The sequence below is a fragment of the Scardinius erythrophthalmus genome, assembly GCF_964197995.2.
Source record: "Scardinius erythrophthalmus genome assembly, chromosome: 4".
NCBI classification, from domain to species: domain Eukaryota; kingdom Metazoa; phylum Chordata; class Actinopteri; order Cypriniformes; family Leuciscidae; genus Scardinius; species Scardinius erythrophthalmus.
In genome coordinates, this window is record NC_138224.1 from 27342424 (window position 1) to 27369027 (window position 26604).

The following is a 26604-nucleotide window of genomic DNA, read 5'->3' on the forward strand; positions in this document are numbered from 1 at the left end:
TCATTGGTAGTGCACTTTTAGATAGCTATCATAAGTTTAAATTAAATTGATTTTACTTAAAATATATTCAAAATGTAATAGTCAAAAATTACATTTTCCGAAAAGTGCTATTTAAGTACACTTTATAAAAATAAACTAAATATTACTAATTCTTAAATTGATTTTAAGTGTATTCAGATAAGGTACTCCCAGGTGAAAAAGACGTAGTATTAAAATGTATTAAAAATATACTTGAAATACAAATAGTAGGCTATAATACATTTGTATTACCAACATGCTTATTTGAAGTGCATAAAAATACATTGAATTATATTTTAATATATTTCTAAAAAGTATACTAGAAATACATTGGTAATAAATATATGCTTAATTATACTTTAAATAAATATGCTAAACACAAGCATAATTTTAATATAACAAATGCACTACAAGTACATTGGTAATAAATATATGATTAATTATACTTTCAATAAATATGCTAAACACAAGCATACTTTTAATATATTTCTAACAAATGCACTAAAGGTACATTGGTAATAAATATATGCTTAATTATACTTTTAAGAAATATGCTAAACACAAGCATACTTTTAATATATTTCTAAAAAGTGCACAAGTAGATTGGTAATAAATATGCTTATGCTAACACAATCATACCATTTGTGTGAAGTTTTAGTGTATTTAAAGAAAACATACTTATGTTGCTCTTAATTAAAGTACATTTGTGTAACTTGTGTAAGAACATATAGCTAAATGATTAAAATTTTAGTGTGTTTAAAGTACTTTAAACACTTAGGCCTACTGCAATATATTTGTAATATTTATCATTTTACCATTTTAATATTTTAGATTTTTTTGTATAATGTACCAACTTCTAATGTATTATAAACATTTGTCAACTATTATTAAGCATTGCAATAAGAACTTAAAATGAATGTTGTTCACTTTTACTTGTTTGTACTTGTAAAGGGCTGTTGTACATTACATGATATGTTTTTACTACTGAAATTCCCGCAAGGATATCAACATCATATTATTTTAAATGCATCATAGATACAATTTCCAAAGATGTTTAAATGTTGTCCAAAAATATGTTGTACTTGTTTAAATTTGAAAAACACGAATAACACACGTGACTAATCCTGATTGGTTCCAGAGCTGTTGAACGTCTGTGATTTGGTTCTTGTGATAATTATGAGCTCACACCTCACTCAGAGCTTGCTGTGCGTTCATTGAATGTGATTATATTTCTAATAATTCAGAGATTAGAAGTCTAAATTTAAACTGGAGCGATCGTGTTTCTTTAGAGGACTTCCACGCGATACACATGGATTAGGTGATGTTTTTTGCGATTAACTTTTTCAAACGTGAACAGTTTTGGTGAATCGTTCATCAGAGGGATAAGTTAAATCTCTCAGGTTTCATTAGCCTACGATATCTCAGTTTTTCTTTCTAAGATTAACGGAATTCTTAAATGTTTTGCAACTTCTTAAAGCTCCAATATGTAGGGATTTTGTAATAAAATTTCCAAAAATAACTTGCACAGTGTGATATATTTCCTCCAGTTATGTACTTACAATATCTCAAAAGTCTCCAAAGATTTTTTATTTCAGAGAAATTCCGATTTTAAATAACTGGCCGTCCCGGAAAAGAAATGTCGCGCCTCAGTGACGCAATGTCCGCTCTCTCTATCCTTCTTTCCGGTGTGGACCATGTGATAGGATATTCCACCACACCGGATTTTTTTTTTTTTTTTTTTACAACTTTATTGAGGTTTTTTTCTTATCACAATAAACAATAAAGACATCTGACAAAGAATAAAAAAAGGAATAAAATAAAAAATATGACCCACATCACCGGAATATCGCATGGTAAAATGCGGAAGTGGTGGTTAAAGCGTTATAGCCATAGACTGTATGGTTATAGCTGTTATGGATCACGAACTCTTTGGCGAGTATTGAAGTGCCAACAAAACGAAAGCGTCCATATTCGCATACACGCGGAGTCACGGACTGTGTGACAAACGGAGGAATAAAACCCGGATAAATATCGGCAGGCGTTTTCGAGATGGAGAGAGCTGCGCGTCTGGACTTGTCAGAGACTCTCTCGCGAGTGTATTGAGACAGGTAAGACATGCAACTGTCAATAATAGCACTTATAAACAAAGTTATATTGCTCTTTGTACTTTGGTAAGGCTTTTTATCACGTGTGGTGACCGAGATTATGGCAGTACAATTACAATCGGAGATGATGTTAAAAAAAATATTTAGTCATTACTTGCAAATGTTCGTTCAAATTTACTTTTAGATATTGGTTTGAACACGTTAAACAACACGGCATTAACCATAAAAAACGTAAAACTGCACAACATTAACCAAACAAATCATTTGACAAATAGCTGTATGTTGTAACGGGATAGCCTAATATAGCATAACATTTCACGTCCCTTGCAGTTCATTAATTATGATGACATAAAATAATACGATAAGACATACAGGTAATACAAAAACGAATAAATTACCTCATCCGTGATCATGATTCATTAATTCCATTTAGATACATCGCTAGATGGTGAAAACGCATTATAAACCACATCTCCCATCGTCACCTCCTTCATAGCGTCATCAAGCTTCGCCTTTGTTATTGTTGGAAACTGCGCCCTCTTGTGGTCAAATACCAAAGTCACATACTGGAGCTTTAAAGGTAGGGTAGGTAGGATTTTTCTAAAAAAAAACATTCCAAATTTGTTTAAACTGTGTTTATATACCAATACATAATTAAAATGTAAGTACTCTGAAAAAGAGAGTATAAAAATCGAGTTACTGTAGACCTTTTAATCTGAAATAAACACAGCTCATTATTTCCATTCACTCCCACCCCCTCCCTTCTGAGCTCCTTCCAAAGCCACGCCCCCAAAACACATGAACGCGCAACGGCAAACGCTCAGGCTCAGCTGGAAGACGGCGCATTTATTTACCTGAGACGAGTGGAGAGGAAGGAGCGCAGTGCATGCAGTGACATCATGTCAGAATCACATGTAATAAAATACCTAACTTTATCACTATGAATATAAACAAATAAGATTTCTTTTAGTACTCACTATCAAGCTAGCATATCGATACTGGTAAAGTTTGATTCGGTAACGAGCTATATTTATAGGTAACGAGCTATATTTATAAGGCAAAGCTAAAAACAGGTTGCATTAATACACGTTTTTCCATTACCATCAGTTACACTGTGATGAAGGTGAATTTCGTGTAAGATTCATAACATATACGGTGTTTTGCATGTAAGAGTTTCCATAATTAAAACATTGTTGACTCTAATGAAGACTAATGTACACTCCGGAGACAAGTAGCTGCTACCGCATAGTCGGTTCGCGGACAGGTCCGGGGTCGCGGGCGAAGCAGAGGAGGTCGTTCAAGAGTGCGGGCAGGGTCCGAGGAAGTAGTTTTTGGCTCGTTTGCCTTCACTGACTGCATATGCAGGTGCTTTGAATTTTGAATGCTCTTTCTCTGCCATAATTCTACTCTTCGTAGGTTCCGCGCCTCTCAAATCAAACGGGTGCGCGCGCATATGGGCAGATCTAGCGACATGGGTGGTAGCCATTGGTTGCGAGAGTGAGTGACAGTCGCCCAAACCAATCAATTGTTTCGTCCCGAATGGAAATAATGAGCTGTGTTTATTGCAGATTAAAAGGTCTACAGTCACTCGATTTTTATTCTCTCTTTTTCAGAGCACTTACATTTTAATTATGTATTGGTATATAAAGACAGTTTAAACAAATTTGAAAAAAAGTTTTTTATAAAAATCCTACCTACCCTACCTTTAATGAGTGATCATGACAGTATTTAGATTTTTTTTTCTAACGTTAATAGAAAACGTAACTGTTAGTGTTGTTTTTATTTTTTTCCCCATCTTCAAGTTTGCATGACGTGTGACATTTGGAACCTCATTATGTTGTGATTCTAGGTAAGATTTGTATTACATTTACGTTTACTTTGCCAGTCGTATTTTTGACTGTGTAACAGCATGACTTTTTCAGTTCAGCTACATTCAATTTGACCAATCAGAGCCAAGTTTTTCAAGTCGAATCTCGAAGAGATGAAGATACTGCTATTAGAAGTTACTGGTAAGTTTTAGTTGCTGTTTGCATAAATAAATAGCTCACTGTTTAGTTTTTGTCCTAGTTTTTTCCAACATTTTTTCCTAGTTTCCTAGTCTAGCCTAATTTGTGTTCATTCATGTAAAAATCTGTTTATGTAATTGTTTTTTTGGGACAGCTGCAAGTCACTTGTCCTGGCTTACAATATTTTGCACTACTTCTAATTTCCTTAAAGGGCATGTTGCAGGTTAGAGTACCCAGTGAGCCAATGTATAGAAAAATAATGTAGGAACTAGATTTAAATAGAAACATATACTTATAAAACGCTATTTAGGCATCTGGAGTCGTTTTTGTGAGGAAAATTTTACTTCCGCATTTGAAAACCGCCGAACCAGAAGTGACGTCACATGAGGTAGAGCGGTCAAAGTAAACAATGGATCGCAATGACAGCTCGGAAAGCTGGGGGAATTGTAGCCTAAATATTTACTCGTATGATATATATAATTCATATTTAATTGATATATATGATGATATCATATAATTATGAGCCTGATATGAAGCCAAGTGAGCAGGACAGGCCAGGTTTAGACAGAACAACGGTGCATGAGTTGTGGTGTGAGGAGAACAGAGCGAGAGAACAGTGTTAGCTTTAGCCGACGATATGTAGCCTATAACACTATGCTCAGATCACAATTGTACTAGGGCTGGGTACCGAGTTCGATACTTTTAGGTACCGACCGAATTGCCTCGATAGGCCTACTATCGAGTATCGAAAAAATGACATGTTGTTCGGTTCCAGATTTCGATACCTAAGGAGTTAACTCGTCAACGTCAGTGCTCAAACAAATACATATGAAATGCACAACGACACACATAAAGCTGCTCACGCACATACACGCAAACTCTACACACACGAGACGCGCGGAACTCTTTGCGCACATACTCATATGAGAGGCGCGCGAGCACACACACAAACTCGCGCACATACTCAATGAGACGCGAGCACACACACAAACTCTCCACGCACATATTCATATGAGACGCGAACACATACACATAATACCTTAAAGATGGGGAAAAGTCGATCAAAAGTGTGGGTACATTTCTCCAGGCTCGATGCCAACAGCGCGCGATGCAGTATTTGCGGTAAAATAATTGCCGCAAAGACCGGTACCGCGACAGATATGATGAAGCCCTTGACAGTGCACGGAGTAAACATATAAGAGCAGAAAGTTGCTCCGCCTTCGACTGGTAAATGAAGAGATACCTTGTTGATCACTCTGACAGTGTTAATATTGCAATAAATAATAACCTACTGAATGTAGCCTACACTGCTGTTCAAAAATGTGTTGGTTAGTCAGAATTTTTTTTCCAGTAAGGATGCATTAAAGTGATCAAAGGTGACATTAAAACGTGTAATGTTACTAAATATTTCGTTCTACTACTAGTGCGACTCAGAAGTATTAAAGAGGTGCCTAGAGAACATCGTTCCCCAATAGCATCATCGAAGCAGTGCAAGTTCCCTTTTGATAGGGAACAGTTACTTTTTTAACAGAGGTTCATTTTGCTTTAAAGGTGCCCTAGAATGTGAAATTGAATTTATCTTGGCATAGTTAAATAACAAGAGTTCAGTACATGGACATGACATACAGTGAGTCTCAAACACCATAGTTTTCCCTTTCTTATTTAAATCTCGTTTTTGAAAAACACCCCTGAAAAACAGGCGAATCTCCACATAACACCAACTGTGACGCAACAGTTGGGATCATGTACGCCTCTAAAAAATTGCATATGCCAGCCCATGTTCAGTGCCAGGCGGAACTGCGCAGCCGAATCATCAGAAGTTCTGCAGGTGAAGAAACAAGCGAGGATCATAGGGAAAATGGCAGATCTATCTATAATCTATCTATAATCTGATACCGCTACAGTTTAATTCAAAGTTGTTAGTTGCTCTGCCCGTTTCACCACGGACTGTTTTTCTAACCTGGAACATATATCAAGCAGCCAGGCATCTCTTGGCGTCTCAAACAGACGAAGGGGGAATTTCAACTAACGTTATATTCCCGCAAGCGGTAAGTAGTGATTTTATTAACAATAATTTACACTGTGTTGTCTAGATCCAGCGCGATATTGTTTTTTCCTCGAGAGACATCGTGGCTTGCAGACGAGCGAACGAAGCATGGCAGTTGCTCAGTGTTTGGATGTACAAATGAACACAAAAGTATTTTTTTAGTTCCTTCATCCGAGCCTCTGGAGAACCAGTGGGTTATGTGAATTTCTGATGTGTAATTGTTCAAGTTCAGACAGATAATCTGTCTCTCAAAGTCGTTCAACACTGTTTATGCATCAGTAGATCGCGTTGCAGTGATAAGATCTTCATTCACGCGATCAACAGGCTGTCATCTGCTCAATGCTGGAATAGATCTAAATACTTAAAAAACTTCTCATTAATCGTTAATCCCGATAGCTGTAATAGTAAAAACGTATAAAAGCTGTAATAGTAAAAGTTTTCCAGATAGCTCTACATGTAATGCCAGATATTTCATATGCAAGCATGTCAGCCAATCACAGCAGTGGGCGTTTACACTGAAGTCTCACAGCAGACACGCCCCTTCAAACAGAGTGTTCAATCCAGGGAATGAAATCAGGCTAGGAAATATGCCTTTTATTTCTAAATTATAACAAATTTTGATCTAAAAAACATACTAACATTATAAGGGCACCCCAGGAAACATTATAAAATAATAAAATAATCCATTCTACGGCACCTTTAATATAAAAATAAACTCATCTTTTTCCCCTTTCATAGACACTGTGTTCAAACAATTTCCAACACGTCTGAGGTGCGAGCACTGATTCGAAGGAAATGTAACAATGAGGCAAACTCAAAGACCAATCAGTAACAGTACTGTAACTGTTTGCAGCTATTAATGACTGCACTTTATTGACTAGTTAGGTTTATTGAAGTTAGTTTTTTTGTTGTTGTTTATAATACCTCTGCAGATCACTGTATTTTATGTTAATGTATTTTTTTGTACAGTTTACATATGCTGCTGTACTGATGTACACTGGGTAATACATTAAAGTTTACTAGCTTTCAAAGTGTGTGTGTTTTATACAAATATTTTTTTATTGTGTTTTAATACACCATTAACATATTTAATTATGTTTTATAAAGGTACTGTTAACATAGTTAAAACATATTTAAAATGATTTACTTACTATATAAAACAAGTAATAAAAACTCAGTGAGTGTTTTAGCGCAATTTTCTCACGTCATGGGATCACAACACTAAGAGATAGTAAATCTTTTCCTGGATTTTTTTTGTGCGTTCCCGAGATTAGACCTTCCTTAACATAATGCCGAAAACCCGAAGTCTCTAGGTGGTCTGGTTGAGGAGTAGATAGAAGTGCAAGATTGGTGCGCACAGACAGAACAGAAATCATGAGTTAACAATCGCAATTTTGTCCGGTGGAAAATTGCGCTAAAAATATGTGAGCAATACATACATATGATTTGTATATATTATATATTCTTAAATTTTAAATAATTTTTGAAAGTGTATAAGTGTATTTAAAAATGCATTAAAGATGGGTTCAATTGTACTAAAAGGGGTAACAAAATAAAAAAAATTAAAGCTGAAATAGTATGTTAAAAGCATATTTTAGTTCATCTTCAGTGTGTCTCAAAATAGCACAGTTGAGTACACTAAGATGATCTTAATTTTATCTTAAGAAGTACTAAAGAAAAACTTTTAGTATATTAAGTACAAAATAAGTGTGCGAAAATAGAGCACTTTAAGTACATTATGGAAGTGTACTAATTAAGTGTATTTTAGTGCACTTGTTTAAACCTAGGAATGCATTATAAGTATAATTTGTATATATTTATTATATATTATTATTATATTTTAAATTTATTATTGTATTTAAAACGCATTAAAGATGGTTTCAGTTTTACTAAAAGTGGTAACAAAATACATTTTTTTTTAAATCTGAAATAGTATATTAAAAATACACTTTAGTTCATCTTCAGTGTGTCTCAAAATAGCACAGTTGAGTACACTAAGATGATCTTAAGTTTATCTTAAGAAGTACTAAAGATAAGCTTTTAGTATATTAAGTACAAAATAAGTGCGCGAAAATAGAGCACTTTAAGTACATTATGGAAGTGTACTAATTAGGTGTACTAAGTGCACTTAAAATGTATTTTAGTATACTTTTTTTTTCACCTGGGGGGTCTGAATCCAACATATTGCCCAGCAGCATCAGGAAACTCCCTTCTTATGCGCAGCACCACACATGAAGGGATGACAACAGTACACTTCGACCAAGGAAACCCCAGCACCAGCTGACAAACCACCTGTAGGACAAGTGTCTGCACTGCCTGAAGAGAGAGAATTTTTTTTTTGTGTTTTAGTATTTTGTTCACAGGTCATTATGGGTCATGTATGTATGCTGCTGAGACACAATAAAAGTGTCACATCAATAAGTATCTGTCATTATTGCATGTTTCTTCTTTTATAACATACATTATACGGTATGGCTGTGCAATGCATTAAACTCATGATATAATATGGATGTAACTGAGCCCAATTATATTTACACTAAATGTAATAAGTGTGTGAAACTGCCCTTAACTTTCCATCCCTCTGACTCTAATATGCCCATGGTCAGCTCTATCGAGCTGGTAAGTCCCGCCCCTTCCGCTTCCCTGGACCTCTAGGTTGAATGGGAGAAAATAATAATTTTCTGGTCCCGTTTGAATTTTGCCATGAATGTGAACATATGTTGTCTGTGAAGTTTTTATATAACTTTTCGTGTAAAGAATGCTACAATTTAGCGGGTAGAAGTTTGATACGGTTAGACTTTGTGTGAGAGCACTTTGTGGACTACAACTCTTTGCTGCTTTCGACGCGTTTGAAACGTCACCGCCACTCAAACACGGACACTAGCTCACGGATCCCGCTAAACATGGCTGTGTCTTTGGTGCACTTCACCGCCTTCTTTCAGGGAGAGGACAAAATCGTTGAGGTTGGCGAAAACCACGGGTAAGTCAACTTTATGGGGTGACGTCACATGGGCGACATGTAGTCTTTCCCGTTATGTCTTTTCCACAACTGCTAGCCGAAGAATCATACCATATACTGTCAAACTCGTAACATGAAAAGTTATATAAAAAATTCACAGACAACATATGTTCACATTCATGGCACAATTCAAACGGGACCAAAAAATAATTATTTTCTCCCATTCACTTGCATTGATGATTTTTCAACCTAGAGGTCCACTTGGGGTTTTACGGATGGGCGGGACTTACCAGCTCTATATACATTCATTGCATTTTGCAAAGAATATATATTGAGGCACACAGGTTCAAGGCCAGGATGTTCTGTCATGCATGATATTGTATTAGGCACTTGTCTTCTTGTGACCTGCAAAAGAAAAAAATCATAATGGCACTGTTATTTACAGAAATCTTTCATACTTTGGAAGTAGCAGAAAGCACACCCATAGGTTTAATACATTTCTATCCAGTGTACTTTTGAAATACCTGTGGTATTTCCCTGCAACATATATTTTCTCTCTCAAGGGCCATGCGTGCACAATTTCCACAAGTACACCTGTAAAAAAAGATAGAACTTGATGTAAGTTTTTGTTATTATTTGGCAAAATCCTAATCACAATAAAGCAGCGGAGTAGTAAACATGACATTGGCTATATTGAGTGGCTTCTATACTGTACTTTTGTTGGCTAAATAAATCGACTTTAATAGGCTAACTTACTGTAAATACTTTCCAAACAACACATTCACGCGCTACACAGTTCGCTGTTTTTTGTTCTTGATTCAACGTGAAAAACCTATCATTGTAAAATAATACAGTGACATTACAATAATTTACATGTTTTTAACATGCTAAAAATAAAATTGTGACTGCTAACGTTATGAGTTAACGTGTAAAGTTAATGATATATGGTTAGTTAACGTTTAGGTTGAAGTTCTAGAATTGCCATGACAGTTAAGTTATAACTGAAAATAAAAAATAAACTTACAACTCAGAAGCGTCCATTTCCAATCTTAAAACAACTGGTTGTTCCTCAAAATCGGCATCTTCATCTGAAACAGGCTCAAACATGTACGGTTGAACGCCTAATCTCTCCATTGTCATGGATGCTGGACATCAGGGACCTGTTTGCTGTCACTCTGGGCTACTGTAATGAGCCCGCAGTGAAACAGCTAATCAGAGCAGAACTCCTCATTACTATTATTCATGACCCTTCCAAATAAGGTAAAAACAAACCATTTCATTCTAGGGCCAATTTCTAGGGTTGAAAATGGACCTGTAAAACATCTGAACATTTTAAATGGAATTAAATAAGTCACATACCCTCTGTAGATAACAGAGACAAGATTAAAATATTATTTCAACACATTCTATGGCACCTTTAATGATTAATGAATTAATGTAATGATTTATATCACAGGAATAAATTGCATTTTAAAAATATATCCAAATAGAAAACAATTATTTTAACTTGTAAAAATATTTCACAATATACTGTTTTTGCTGTATTTTGGATCAGTAGTCCACAATAATTACAATAGTCCAAAGAATATATATCTATATCTATATATATATCTATATCTATATATATATATATAGATATATATAAATATATATATATTTTATTTTTTTTTATTTTTTTTTATTAAACGGCAATGCTCCACACTCCATCTAAGTAGGTAGCGGAATATACACAATAAGCTGGTTTGCCAACTTCCATAAAAGTTTAAATATGAAGGACTTTTATTTTGTGGTCTGGTGATGTGACGTCACAAGGCTGCGCCGACTCGCCGAGACCCTGCGTCTGTTGTGATTCGGCTGAAGAAAGGTTGGTGTTTTTAAGAATTTAAATCGGTAAGTCACATTTACAGCTCTTTCTAACGATGTAAAATTAGTGAATTATTAATTAATGTAATATTGTATTGCTTTATCTTACGTTAATTAACGTTATTTTTGTGAGTAATTCGCATGAGTAGCAGAAAAGGTGCTTCATATTTTGCTCCCTATGAATCCCCGTAATGTCGAGAGCACAATAATGTAATGCTCGAGCGCGGACTCACAAAACTGAACAGATGCAGTGCTCTCTTATGAACTGCCTCTCCTCTCGCTCAGATATTGTGCGTTCGCGCTCAAACTGTGTCTTGTGCACTCACGAATCTCTACGTGCTCTTGCACTTGAAAGCTTCCGAATTAAACTTTGTCAAAAGTTATCAACCAATCAGAATAGATTTCCACGACTGACCGATGAAAATACTACATGAATTTGATCGGCTGAGTGAACTGCACCTGGAAATCTTTTGAGAATTAACATTTTTGATTTCTTTACAATTTGAAATTAACGATATTAATAAAATGTATCTTAGTATAATGATGTGTATATATATATATATATATATATAGGCTATTTGAAAAACATTATAGGCCTATATGTATATAGCCTATACTTTAAGTATAAAATTGATAATGCAATGCGTTAAATTGGGAAAAGAGAGGCTAGATGAAATTAAGTAAATGTATAACAATAATTATAATACAAATGCTGTATAAAAATAAGAAACCATCAGTAAATGGATTTATAAGATTGGGATAGGATGAATAAGTGTTTTTCGTGTAGACCGATATTATATAGGCCCTATGTTATAATGTTATTTCAACATTGATGATAAATAATCCAAACTTAATTTGAATGCTGTCATTGAGATCAATACACACACAATATAATATAATTTAGCTGGTTTAAGCAATGAGGCAGGCAAAATAATTCAAGCCAAAACTGTAGTTGATATCCATTGTCCACAGTAACTAAGTTGCTAGCTAGCTAATGTAGGCCTACATTCAATACTGAACCATGTCAATTTCAGCTGTCCTCTGTCTGTGGCTTTTCAGGTGCCAAAATATATTAAGATTCTCAATATATATAGTAAATATATTTTGTTTTTTAACCCTCTGGGGCAGGGCCGGAGTGGGGCCACTTTTCAGCCCGGGAGTTTCAGGCCCAAGACCGGCCCACTTTTTCCATGGTGGAATTCCAAATTAGCACTTTTTCTAAATTGGATAAATGAAGCAACAGTTCAGCTCTTACTATTTGTGTAGTTTGTATTAATACCATGGGTTAACAAATAATGTAAAAGTTAAATAATAATTCACTTAGACTTTATAAGAAGCAATTACGACTTTATTTCACACAATTCTGACTTTATATTTCGCAATTCTGACTTTATAATGCGACTTTATATCACAATTCTGACTCTATATCTTGCAGTTCTGACTTTATAAGCAACTGCAACTTTATTTCACGCAGTCCTGAATTTATATCTTGCAATTCTTACTTTATAAGAAGCAATTGCGACTTTATTTCACACAATTCTGACTTTATATCTCGCAATTCTGACTTTATAACACACAATTGCGACTTTATCACACAATTCTGACTTTATATCTCGCAATTCTGACTTTATAACACGCAATTGCGACTTTATTTCACACAATTCTGACTATATCTTGCAGTTCTGACTTTATATGCAATTGCGACTTTATTTCACACAATTCTGAATTTATAACACACAATTGTGACTTTATTCCACACAATTCTGAATTTATAACACACAATTGCGACTTTATTTCACACAATTCTGACTATATATCTTGCAGTTCTGACTTTATAAGCAATTGCGACTTTATTTCACACAATTCTGAATTTATAACACACAATTGCTATTTTATATCACACAATTCTGACTATATATCTTGCAGTTCTGACTTAATAAGCAATTGCGACTTAATTTCACGCAGTTCTGACTTTATATCTTGCATTTCTGACTTTATAAGAAGCAATTGCGACTTTATTTCACACAATTCTGAATTTATATCTCACAATTCTGACTTTATAACACACAATTGTGACTTTATATCACGCAATTGTGACTTTATATCACGCAATTCTGACTTTATATTAGGGATGTCCCGATCCGATCCACGGCATCGGTATCGTGCCGATACTGGCCCAAAACGCTAGATCGGATATCGGAGGGGAGAAAAAAAATTATCCGATACCTATGATCCGATACCCATTAGGGGTGGAACGGTACGTATTCGTACTGAACGTACGTTCGGTGCATGGATTTACACAGAGAATACACGGTATAAAAATAAATAAATCTCGCGTGCACATTAATTAATGTAATACGAAACTAACGTTACTGTTAGATACGCGCATATGCGGGTTCTTTGGGGACACCTAATCTGTAGCCCGCCTTAGCTCTGAACGCGCGTCTATATCGCTTCAAACGCTCACTTTATCATTATACGCGCGCGGCGCGTCCTATTCGCTTTGGACGCGCGAATGGATTCAAACTGTTCAAGCATCGAACTAGACGCGATAGACGCAAATTTGACGCTCTATTCGCGTTTTGGTGTGAACGCAGCAAAATGAACAGGCTGCGATGTCAAGATTGCAATGCTGGTGTGTGTGTGTGTGTGTGTGTGTCAGAGAGAGAGGCACGGGCGCGATCGAACAGTGGAAACAAAAAAACATACTCCGTCATTTTCATACAGGACATCATTAAAACTGGAAAAAGTGTTTAGCCTACTTATATTTGTGTAAAACCCAACATTGTGCTTTTGTCAAACTGTAAACTCTTGTCAAACTGTAACTGTCACCCAACCAAAATCACACACACACACACACACACACACACACACGCACACGCTGTTTAAAAGCAAAAATGATCTCATCTTTTTGGACATTCATCATTGCATTGGTTTTCATTTCTTGTCCTAAAACAGAGCACTAATCTGTTTATTTTTAAGTTACACATTCTACATTGAATAAAAAAGAAAATCATGTTTTTAAAAGTAGTATTATTTTATACAGAAATAAATTATTTATAATTCAGATGAGAATAAAGTTAAAGTTAATTAAAATGTAAAGGAAACAAATATATTGATCTGAAATATAGCAAATTAATTTTAAATTCATTCAGGTTACCAAACATATCTCAAGGTCTTTTGAATAAAGGCTGGCAGTCTTTCATTATCAACTGTTGTTGTGGACTATATACTGGAGAAGTATTTGTTCTCCATTTGAGTGAGATGTTTTTAAGTGGCTAATTGAGGAAAGTGCTTCCATTATATTTTATTATTAGTAGTATTAGTTCAAGAATAAAATAAAAATATCGGATTGATATCGGTATCGGCAAATAGCCAAAGCTGCGGCATCGGTATCGGAAGTGAAAAAGTGGTATCGGGACATCCCTACTTTATATCTTGCAATTCTGACTTTATAACACGCAATTGCGACTTTATTTCACGCAATATTGACTTTATATCTCGCAATTCTGAGAAATAAAGTCAGAATTGCGAGATGTAAACTCGCAAGTGTGAGATAAAAAGTCGCAATTATCTTTTAAAATGTTTTATTCTGTGGCTTAAAAAAAGCTTCCATACCTCCTGGCCTCTTCCTCCCATCCATCCTCCCTGACGCGTTACGGTAGGGCCGGCCCAGCTATCGGTAGGCGCCGGCGGTGCCGCGGTAGCCTACCTGAGAAAACGTTTTGGAAAAGACGGACTATGGACCCAACCAACTCTATAGGAGGGGAGGGGAGAACTCCCTCACATGGTACAACCCATGCAGAGGCTGCGCGCTGCGGTGTCAGAATGCGAAACGTGTGTAGCCTATACAACTAACATAACATTGAAATGTGAAAAAAAAAAAATAATTTCCTCGACCGGCCCAAAAGTGAAGCGGCCCACCGGGAATTCTCCCGATTCTCCCGATTACCCACTCCGGGCCTGCTCTGGGGTCGACAAACACGCTGGCGTGTTTTGCTGGATTTTTTTCACACAGCAGAAAAATAGACTTAAAATACTCTTGTCATTTATGGTCATACAGATTTTAGAAATATGAAAAAATAAACTGTAAAATGTCTACTTTTTTTAAGTGTCCACATACAATCGAAACAAAATATTGCTTTTATAAAAAAAAAATTAAAAAAGGGTGTGCTTTCTGGCTCTCTGTCTCTGTGAACTTTTTTTCTGGAGCACATCTCTAAACTTAAACAAAACTCAGCGAATACTAGTCTCACAGGCATAAGCAGTATATTTTTATAAACATTTAATTGTCTGCTTTTAAATTATCTAATTCAAATGAAAACAAATATTCTCTGTTTATGTAATCTGTATGAAAAGAGAGAGATGTCAGTCGTTCTCATGGCAAATCATTATCTGCTAATGTGAACACGCCAACGGAGAGCGCGCGCTATTCAAACGCAAATGATCTGAGGCGATCTATGCAAACCTGTCAACGCCAACATCAGCTCGATAAAACTCAAGTTTAGTCAGATTCATGTAACTTACGTCATCTTGCGATGCTGTGAGGAATAATAATAATGTAGTAGTAAAGTAGAAAAATTTTATAATCCTGGTTTCAGTTTCACTTTGAGTAGCAACGGATCCAGCTGAGGATTGTGAATAGTAAGTTCTTTATTCTCAAGGGCTTTGTTCTAATCGCGATTTAGTGTCTGTAAACAGCAAAAAGACTGTTTAAATACATTAGTTAAAAGTCTTGTGGGCACATATTTAGTAGGCTGTATGTGTTTTGTGGCCTTATTTCAGAAACTTTAATTTTTTGTTTTTTTTTATAACCATGCATAAACATTATTCTCTCAAAAATACAAACATGTACATGTTGTTCACATATTATGGTAGCCCTGTTTGTGCTGCATAGAGTGCAATGACACCTTTGTGATTAATATGTTTATAAGCAACTGAAAAAAGCACAAATGTCAGGGCATGTCAAAACATCTCAAGGACCCCAAAAATACCTTAGACCCCAGAGGGTTAAACGAGTTTATAAGTTGATGCTTCTTACAAACAGCAAACTTAAAATGTTTGAGTGTCTTCTATCAATCAAAGTAGCTTTAAACCACACCTTCAAACTCATTTCATTAACTGGACTCCAGGTGTGCAAGCTACTGACTCCAATTAGCTTTAATTGAAGTAATTTGTTTATGGATTCACTTACTTTTTCCTCCAGCACTGTGAATGTTTAATGGGTGTGTTCAATAAGGACACAAGAAATTAGAATTGTTTGTGTTATCAGCTAAAGCACATTGTGTTTGTCTATTGTTGAGACTTAGATGAGGATAAGATCACATGTTATGGCAAATTACAGCAGAAAACCAGTTCGTTCCTAGGGGTTCACATACTTTTTCTTGCCACTGTTACATATCCTAGTCTCTGTATACCTATATACATAGTAATTTTTAAAACTTTATCTACAGATTTAAAATATTATGACATATTATCTGTAATTATGTTCATCTAAACTAAATGTTTAATAATAATTGTTAACCTAAAATTGCTCACGAGTAATGGATTGGGTATAATAATTATATAGCCTAAGTCATATAAAATAATGAAAAAAGAATTCTTGCTAAAAGCAAGACAATTTTTAGTATTAAAAAAAAAAAAAAAACGTTGTAGTGACCTTTAATTTGGAGCAAGACTAACAGAGGAAGTGACTTTACTGCGTCAGAGATGTTTCACTTTGCTTTCAACTGATTGGTCCAACTTGAGATCACTTACTCTGGACATAACCTGCCCCAGTACAGGTAAGCTGTGGAGTGCAAGTTACTGTGGCGATGAACACTGCTAAAAGCCGAGCCACATTAATGGACCCTAAAACCCAGGGTTGATGTAAACTTAACTGAATCATTTTATCTGCCGATATGAGCCTGTTGCAGATATATTTGTATTGCCGTATATGATGCAGATGTGCCGCCGATATGAACTTTTTTTTTTTACAGAACATATAACATGGATAAAATGCTTGTAAATTGTGTAACTAAGCTCCGTTGTTTGCTAATGACGACCCAGGTTACTGTAGTGACACCAGCCACTCCTTTCACTTCAGTAAAAGGAGGTCTCTTCAGACACGGTGTAAGATGCGCACACATTAGCTTCCACTCCACCGCTAGCAACTTACTGTTAAGACACTGCTTGTCTGCTGCTGCCTGAACAAGACAGCTGACGCGAGCGGCGTGATGCGTCAAAAGACGGTGGAACCCATTATAATCTGTGATGTTGCAACAACGGCCGTGTCCAGTGTAGAAACAGTGTTAAAGCCCATTCTGCCTATAACGCTACATTACAACATCAAGCAATATTTCAATCATTTATAATCTTCATTAATGACTTTGTCTTTTTATTTAGTCATGTTATATTAAAAATAACATATCAAATATATCAAAAGTGTAACTGGCAAGTTATCTTGTAACTGACCTTGTTATCTTCTATTATTAGTCTTAATTCCTCTAGTCTCTTCCAGTGGAGGAAGTAGGCTACTTGGTTCTTTTACTAAAGTAAAAGTAATACCATAATGAAAACATGTTTAATTACACATGTACAGTACTTTTACTTAAATACCATTTTAAATAAGTCAGCCAAATGTACTAAACGTGAAACTACTCATTATGCAAAATGGCCCTATATAAAGTGATATAGAATAGAACATGCAATGCAAACTAGTTTGGTTACTGCTCAAATGTATCATTCTTATTCTATCATTCACCCTGTCTCCATTACATGTCTTTGTCACACAAGTGTTTGATCACCACATTTGAGTGATCATTGCAAAAAAAAATTATTTTCTGTTTGTGTATACTGTATTCTATATACAGTACCAGTCAAACGTTTGTACACACAAATGGGATAGTGTGTCAAAACTTTTGACTGGTTCTGTACTATAATATACGTAAGGGATAATGTAGAGCGAGGCGGTTGTTATAGCGAATACTACCCCGACAGGCTTAAGGACCCCGAAGCGGAGGTAATCCCACTTATTACATGGCTACCTACCAAATAAATCAATAATTTGACACAAAATATTGATTTAAAAATGAGTTTATTGATTTAAAAACGATTGTATTGCTTCCGCTAAAGAAAATAGTCCATTCAGTCTCTACGGTTAGAATCCTGCGTCCATAGCAATGCTCTGTTTTTCATGGCAGCAGTGTGTTATACTTAGCAGCGTCAAGAAATAACAGACCGCATTCTACATTAGAATTCATTCAACCAAGCCATGTAATAAACATAAATAATATAAGTGGTCGACCGATATTGGTTTTTTGATGGCCGATGCCGATATCTTAGAGAGCAGGGTGGCCGATAGCCGATATAAAGCCGATATTTTTATATATATTAATTTTAATCAATATTTAATAAATGATAAATAAATTAGAAAACAAATCTTTAAAATAAACATGCTTTTATACTTTAGATGGCAACTTCTTGAATCTGCAATCCTATTACAGTATTTTTCACAAAGTAATTGTTTATAAATATGAATATGTGAATAAAAAGAAAGTAAACACTGTAACAGGGCACTCAGTAATCTGGTAATTTCGTGCTGGTAATCATATTTTTTCAATAAAGAAAAGGTAACGCTTTACAAATACAGCACAGTGAAAACAATATGAATATGACACAGTTGGCAACTGGTTATATATCGTTATATATAGCATATATTAAAATTAAGGATTTAAAGTTTTTCAATCACGTCTCCTGAAGCTGATCTTCTGTTTGCATTCACTCACTTCGCACGGAACGACTGTCACTCGCAGACAGTAATGCACACTTCACAAGATATCACAGCTGGATTCGATTAAATCTGCAAAGTTTGTGAAATTAAATGTTAATTAGATATTCAGAGATTTGTTTAAATGACGTAGATGCGCATTTGCTGAATGTTGACGGCAAATGAGAAAGTATTTTAGCCTGATTCAGGGCTCCAGACTAACTTTTCCACTGGTTGCACTGGTGCTACCAACTTTCTCAGTTGGTCGCACCAGCATATGATTTGGTCGCACCTTTTTTTTTTTTTTTTTGCTACATGCCATGGGATTAATCAATGCATGCTGATGAATAGTGGTCTTAATCTGCATACCATAGTTTTGCACTGATGTAATAAGACTGACAGTGACACAAGACCTCATGTTAGCAAAAAATTAATCTTTTAACTCTAGAAAAATTAAATAAAAAAACATTTATGTTCTTTAATGTTTGATTATAATTTTACTGTATTCACATAGGGATGGGAATTGATAAGATTTTATCAATAATAATGCCACTGACGATTCTGATTATTGATCCGATTCTTTAACGATTCTCTTATCGATTCTTGATAGCACTGTGTGGAAAAATGTAGTCATGCTTTTCAAAAAAACAAGTGGTTTTATTTATTTTAAAGCTTAAGCTTGAGTAAGCAAACTGTACTTTTTATGTAATTTATGTAATAAATAGAACCTTATTGTAAAGTGTTACTGATTAGTACACCGATTCAGATGTCTCCGGAGTTCACTGTTGGAAAGATCAGTTGTTTAAACCATTCATTAAAATGAATCGGTTCAAAGGAGTCATTAGTTCGAGAATTGGACGTGTCATGCGCGTTGTGTGATTATCCCAGCAGTTAGGACATGGACATCCAAGATTTGTGTCAACACAGAAAACATTTCATCACTGGATAGTTTTTTTCGTTTAATTAAAGTGTGTTTTTTTTTTTTTTGTTTTTTTTTTGTCAGCTGAATGTCCGGAACGCTTTTCAGAGAAGATAAGGCAACTTATTTAGCACAATTCACACCCAGCGGTAATTCAGGAAAAAAAAATCTCCGAATGCTCCACGGAAACTCTTCCGACCTTTTACCACCGTGTCCATTTATATTGATTAATATGCGCGCGGGAGAGAGAGCAAGACAGCGTCTAGTTTGTAGACGGTGAAGTCTTGTTTACACTCTCGCCTGAAGCCTTGGTTATACTTTCGCCTGGCTCCGCAGCGCGAGTCTCCGCAGACTGCGCGCGCACCTCCGCAAACGGACGAGGCGTTTATACTTGACGCGCTCGCCGTTGTACTATTCTGTGAAACGACAGGGGGCGACTCGAGTAATTGTCCTCTAAACCATCAGGAATCAGCAGTGAGAAGAAGAAAGCTATACACACGTGACAATGTTTATTTTAGTACACCACCACCAATACCACACCACAAAAAGAATCGTGTAAAACCCAGTAAACCCTGAGATACTAGTGACAATAAAACAAAATATTTGGATATGAGAATGTGTATTAAACATAACTAACTTATATTAACGATCTCTTACATATTTTTTAATTTCACTAAACATTTCATTAAGTTTTGTGAACATTTTTATTAAACATGGACCTTTATGTTCATTAAAAATACTTTTTATGCTATTGTATGCTAATTTTTTATATGTAAGCAACTCATTTAGACGTGCAAACTGGGTGCTGGTGTGGTGAGAAGTTCGAGCTCGGCCAGATTCGGCTCGAAGTCGTTCATCTTCGGATGCGGCGCCGCGCGCGTTGTTACAAAAAATGTCGCGCACACCGCCAGGCGAAATTGGGTCTTGCGAACCCAACGCGCACGACCGCCCACACCGCAATGACGTCATTTTTGCCGCGCGCACCTTCGCGCTCGTGCGGACGCATCGAGTATAAACCAGGCTTGACTCCAGAGAGAGAGAGAGCGCGCGCGCGCGACCGGGGCTCTCCCTCTCTGCTCGTTCTTTCAGTTAAACATGCGCAGCAGTTCATCTACATTACTCACCGATCAAATAAGACTTTGGCGGGCGCTAAAACAAGTTCAATGCAGGAAAATTCATGCGTGAATTTAACTGAGTAGTACATGACCATGCACTCGCACAAATGCGACCACATCAAATTTTAACTCGCACATTCTCAAAAAATGGTCGCAGTCTGGAACCCTGCTGATTGTTTGTCTTTTCTGTTACAAATAATATAAAAGCAAACGCTTTACTTTACTTACTTCGCATACCATTTACTTTCTTTGTTTACCATTTCTGTCTAACAAAGTATTAGATATGACTATGACTAGATATGAGATCGTAAATTAATGAAGACGGAAAATGTGGGTGTTTCTCAATATGCGTTCTTCAGCGATCTTGCGTCCTTGTGTTCTCGTTTTACGTCATCATAACCGTCGAAGTTCAGACCCAATTCTCAAGAACGCAAGTACAGAGGACGCATGAAAGAACCCGGATGTGTTCTTGATACCGAGGATGCATCGAATGCAGACTTGAGCTAGTACTCGCCTGGTGTCCCAGAAGTCATTGCGGCCGGTTCCGAGTTCGTTCTTCCAAGGAAGCTTGGCAAGACCGGTCTCCACGAGAACACAAGTCCGTTCTCTGCGTTCTTGGAATTGAGAAACAGCCTGTGAGTGAGCGCTGTTTGATCTGAGGAGCTGCCATTGCCGTTCTCTTCTGGCGCTGGTGTTCTCAGCACCGCCCGTCAAAATAAAAGTCCGGAGCGTCGTCAAAATAAAAGTCCCGCTTCCAACACATCGGCCAATCAGAAAAACTAATCGGCCGATGCCGATATTTAAAAAATGCCAATTATCGGCCGATATATCGGCCTTGGCGATATATCGGTCAACCACTAAATAATATCGTCCGAAATATCGATATCAGGCTTTTTTTTTACTCCCTAATATCTGTATCAGCCCCCAAAAATCCATATCTTTAAATCATACCTTCATGGTATAGGCCTGTGGTGTTTTAATTCGTCTCTTTTGTCCCCTTTCAGTCACTTCTGTCCTGATTTCTTCGAAAGGAGGGTCAGACCATAGCTGGGTAAATGAATGGGCTTTTTCAGATCTTTCTATCCAATGGATGAAATCCGATCCACACACTGTATGAACGCGACCAGAGACGATGGTAAAACACACAGAGAGCATCAGCTTTCGTGTCTGCTCTGTTTGAAATCAGAAATGGTGAAAGAACATTGTGCTTGGTACGTTTTTCATCTTCAAACCAAACTTGGGTCTTCAGCTGACAAAGCTTAAATCTGTCTGGCTAGCGCTTCCCATAATGTTTACACGTTAGGTCAATAGATGGAGAGTAGGCGGTCTTTTGTGGCTGTTCGAACGCATTCAACCACATGAGCGTTTACACTACGAAAGCAATGTGTTTTTTTAATGTTTTTTTAATTTTTTAATTTAATGTGTTTTTGTCTACCACTGGAAGTGGACAAGCTCAAAAAGTTTTAGACCCCGTTTACACCTGTTTTTAGTGTTGTCTACTTGTGATCCGATCGACAAAAATGCATCTTAATACGAGGTGTAAACAGAGCCAAAGTCTTTCCAGATCACAGGGCTCAAGTCCAAGTCAAGTGCTAAGTCTTAGTTGTGAAAGTCTAAGTCGAATTGCTAGTCGTCAAATTTGGGACTCCATTTTGGTAAATGTAGTTGATTATGAAACGAGAACACAAACAATGGCAACTTTTATTAACCAGTTGCAAATGTTATGAAATCTATAAATCATTAAATACAACAAAATGTAAAGTGTCTGTATAGCTTTTTATTTATTAATTTCTAATGCTAGTTTATCAGGCCATTTAAAGCCATTCCCTCTGACTGTCTCTCTTACCAGTACACTGACTACTGAACTAAGGAGCTGAAAGAGACATACCCAGAGATTTAGTTTGGATTACTTTTTCTTTCTGTTAATTATTCTCATCTTAAACAGGACAAACACACAGAAAAACCCCTGGTGAAGCAGCTGAGATCCACGCTACACTATTATAAAGATGGCATTTATTAAAGAAGAGAGCGAAGATGTGAAGATTGAAGAAACATTCAGAGTGAAACAAGAAGATACTGAGAAACAAACAGGTTGGTTTTGTTGAAAACTTTTTCTTTGTCGAAGCAAGAGACCAGGAGACGTTGGGGATCACGTTCAAACAAAGTTATTCTTTATTGAGGACTTCGCGTTGACGCGGCTGCAGTTCTTCCCAAATCATTCTGGCTGACAAACTTTACATGGTTTCTTTATAGGTCTTTCAGTGGGCTGTCCTTAAAGGTGCTAAACATACACACAGCCTTAGAGGTAACCACTAAATCTAATCATCTAAAGACAATAGAGGCAATTGCCCCCAACTGAGATAATGGTATCCCCCCCCCCCCCCAAATGGTATACACAACAAATGGTCACGAGACCTTAGACTAGGTAACATTCACACACAGTCCAACTCTTAGTTGGAAGATCAAAGACTATTACAATGTTTAGACAGCTGACTTCTGATCAGTAAATTGATGCCATCATGTTCACCTTGAATGCCCAATACAGTGTAATTCACCTTAGTTTTTCATGTGATGTTATGTAAGGAAGTAAGATCAGCAGATCTTAAACATATTCTTAAATTTGGATTCTTCAGTCCCCCGTTTGAGAGTTCTTAAAAACTCTCACAAAATACAAATTTAAACACATAAAGTTAATTCTTGTAACTGGTGTAAGTTACAGGCACATCGCATATGTTCATTCTTGTAACTTGTGTAAGTTACAGGCACATATAACTTGCTCTGTGTTGTTCATCTGTAATTGCATGTTGACACAGAAACAAACATGCACTTAGCAGGGCTTAAAGTATTCCGGCACCGTGCGTGCGGCCGTGAGGAAGAAAAAAAAAATTGGAACTTGCATGCGGTTTAATATTTTCGAGTCAATTGATTTCACCTACTAATCATATGAAAGGAACGCAGCTCTACTAACGTTACAAGCCTATCAGAAGCAGAGCAGGGCGGGGCCTGGCAACACTGTGTGATTGAGATTTATACGTTGTCGGTGAAAGGACGAGCGCTAGTTCATGAAGCTTGGGGATGATGTCCCCACGGGCGTAATTTCCTATGGGGACACTTTCCAAAATCCCGTTGTCCCCCCCACCCCCACTCAAATTCGTTTGTTATGATGTTTAACCGCACGCCGTCATTGCCACGGAGGAGCAGGACCGAGCCTGTGTAAAATAGCTCACTGAATGTTCTAATGAGCAAGTAGCGGTTTCAGCACAGACAGCGATGAAACGCCAGAAACAACAACAGGTGACTTTAATGTCATCATGGATGAAAAGAAAGAAAGGAGATGTGAGTTGGTTGATTCAGTAAATTAGCTCAGGTCAGGATAATCATATTTTCTGTCTACACCTGTTGATAACTGAGCTAACGTTAACATACACAGCTGCTTGGTAACTTCAGACTTGGCTAAATATTTAATTTTAATATTTAATTAAATATTCTGTGTAGCTTACAAAAAAAAAACGAACAAAAAAACATTTTGTGTAGGCCTACCATGAAAACGAGTCCACTTTAAACCGCAGTATTTTCTGTCAGCAATGTATGACAACGTAAACGCATGCGATTAATTTTTGTCCAGCTTTAATGTGTTAAAATATTTATCGCAGCGTCCGTTCTTTCTGTCAACCTTTGGGTTGTATGATCATGCTCTCCTTCACGCAAATGTTTTAAACTATCAATGCGCGAGAAGATAAAAGAGAACGCGCTGTGCTGTCAGTGAATGTCCTCCTGAAACACACACACACACACACACACAGAAAGACGCGCCAGTATCGCAGTCGACAGTGCAACATTGAGTTCTCTTTCGCGCTTGAACGAACCATAACACACATTATGCCAAAATGTCAGTTTTGTCGAGTATCTTCACAAGAACAGTCAAATGAGTTAAATACAATCTTAAATGGAAGTAAAGAGTAGATAATGAGATCCTGTCAGCAGCGGCGGGTATTAAAGTGACAGCAATTCTCTCTGTTAGTAAAGTTAACCAAAGAACAATGGGAACAGAGAAAATTACTAACTGCTCAACGCTTAAGGATTAATCTATTTTTTATTTATAATTTATGCAGTGCAGACTGTTTCATAAACGTATTCAATTTCTATATAATTCACATCGGTTAGATAGGTAAGGTACAGGACAGGTAAATATGACATTTATTATGGGTTTAAGTGAGGATTGTGTAAGTTCACTTAAATTAAAAGTTGTTATATTTTTTTAAGCCTAATAAATGTTTCAAAGTTTGGAAAAATACATTTTCATCGAGACATAAGTAGCTATATCAGTGATACTGGTCTTCATTCATAAAAATATGCCATTAACATGCTTGAAAATAAATGGTGCCATTGAAGCCCCCCACCCCCACCCCAAAAAAAAAATTTCAGGCTCAGGATTTTTTTTCACTTTAACCCCTGACTTAGGGTCCGTGAAATCTTACGGGTGTGCTGGACGTGAGTCATTTGTTGGTTGACACACTTGATACTAACAGGTTTCCGAACCATGAAAAGTTATCTTCAGTTATATTAACCAGGTGCAGCACTCAGATAATGGTGCAGGCTTGTAGTCTTGATCATATCGATGGATGACTGAAGGTTCTTTATATCTCTGCATTGTGTATTTTTTCTTTTTCTTTTGTGATTGGCTCGTTCAGCAGTGGGTGTAGTTGTCTTCTTGAGGTTGTGGCTTCATATGCAGGTGAGACGTCATTGCATATGGATTTTTGGAACAGCCATCAAGTGTTTATCTGCACAGAGGAAGAAAGAAAACAAAAGAGAGCAGTATTTCTTCAAAACACTACGGTTGTAGCAGTTTAAAAACTATGGTTCTATCGTTTTCAGAGTCTACTGTTGTCGTTTCATTCTTTCCCCATTTCTTAATTTATTTGACACCTATGGACCAGTGAGGTAAGGATGGACTAAATGGGGAAAGGCCTATGAGGTAGTGTCTTCACCCTGGGTTCACCCCCGAACACCTGTTGCGCCAGTTCTTCCCAGGGCACCTCACTTGTCCGTGTCCTATTCTGTCCCTGTGTTGTGTACACACTGTACAGTGTGTGAGAAAAATTGGCACATTTCCATTCTCCAGTGAAACATCAGTCCTAATAAACATCATTAACAGAGGATGGTTGTCTAACTGCAATATTCTGTGGTGTAACATTTTAAGGCTGTGAGTATACTGAATGTCCCCCAAACAAAGGCTGTGACAGTCAATAAGTCTTTCATCTTTGTTGTAAGTTACTGGGGAGATTAAGCAATCACATCCCAAATTGTTAACACCTCAAAAAGCTTACCCACGAGTCCAGTGACGAGGGGAGGGGTTGCTTCAAAGTAGCAAACAAATGTAGTAAAATCTGCATAACATTGTTAACTTGTCTTAAGTTATTTTTGTTTTTTCTACATTCTTTTCCAAAATGTCCATGCTTGCCACAGTAAGAACAACTGGCTTCTCTGAGTTGACCTTAACAGAAACTGCTGCAATTCTTACTCTCTCTTTGACATCAGAGTCTCTTTCCCAAATAGCTAAACTTTCTAGGTTACTTCTGAGAGTTCTTTTAGCCCACGTAATATCTAGGAATGACAAGGCTGTTCTGTACTCAGCTACAAGACCATCTGCCCAAATTCGGATTAGAGCTCCTTTGTCAGCTAACACACTTTCGTAATCATCCACTATTCCACTGTACACTGCAGCTACCTGACAGAACCTCTCTGTATATTCACTCACAGTTTCTTCTTTCTCTTGTACACAGCTAGTAACTCTTGACCAATCGATTTTCGGTCCTAAGATA

The 26604-nt window shown here is 36.6% G+C and overlaps 1 protein-coding gene across 5 annotated transcripts in view; it reads left to right on the forward strand.

Annotated features, from left to right (window-relative positions):
• The first annotated feature begins 8834 nt into the window (after positions 1-8834).
• The window catches only part of LOC308690187 (uncharacterized protein), a 31810-nt gene continuing 14040 nt past the window's right edge, over positions 8835-26604 (forward strand). Inside the window, exons 1-3 of one of the 5 annotated variants that reach the window (XM_081364518.1) lie at positions 10940-11025; positions 21784-21990; positions 22725-22870. In XM_081364518.1, coding sequence (XP_081220644.1) covers positions 22786-22870 — 85 coding nt within the window. In that variant the 5' untranslated portion in view covers positions 10940-11025; positions 21784-21990; positions 22725-22785. Of the gene's footprint in view, positions 9157-10926; positions 11026-21783; positions 21991-22724; positions 22871-26604 lie in introns of those variants that run through there. The other 4 variants (XM_081364520.1, XM_081364519.1, XM_081364517.1 and 1 more) reach the window with 4 other exon arrangements.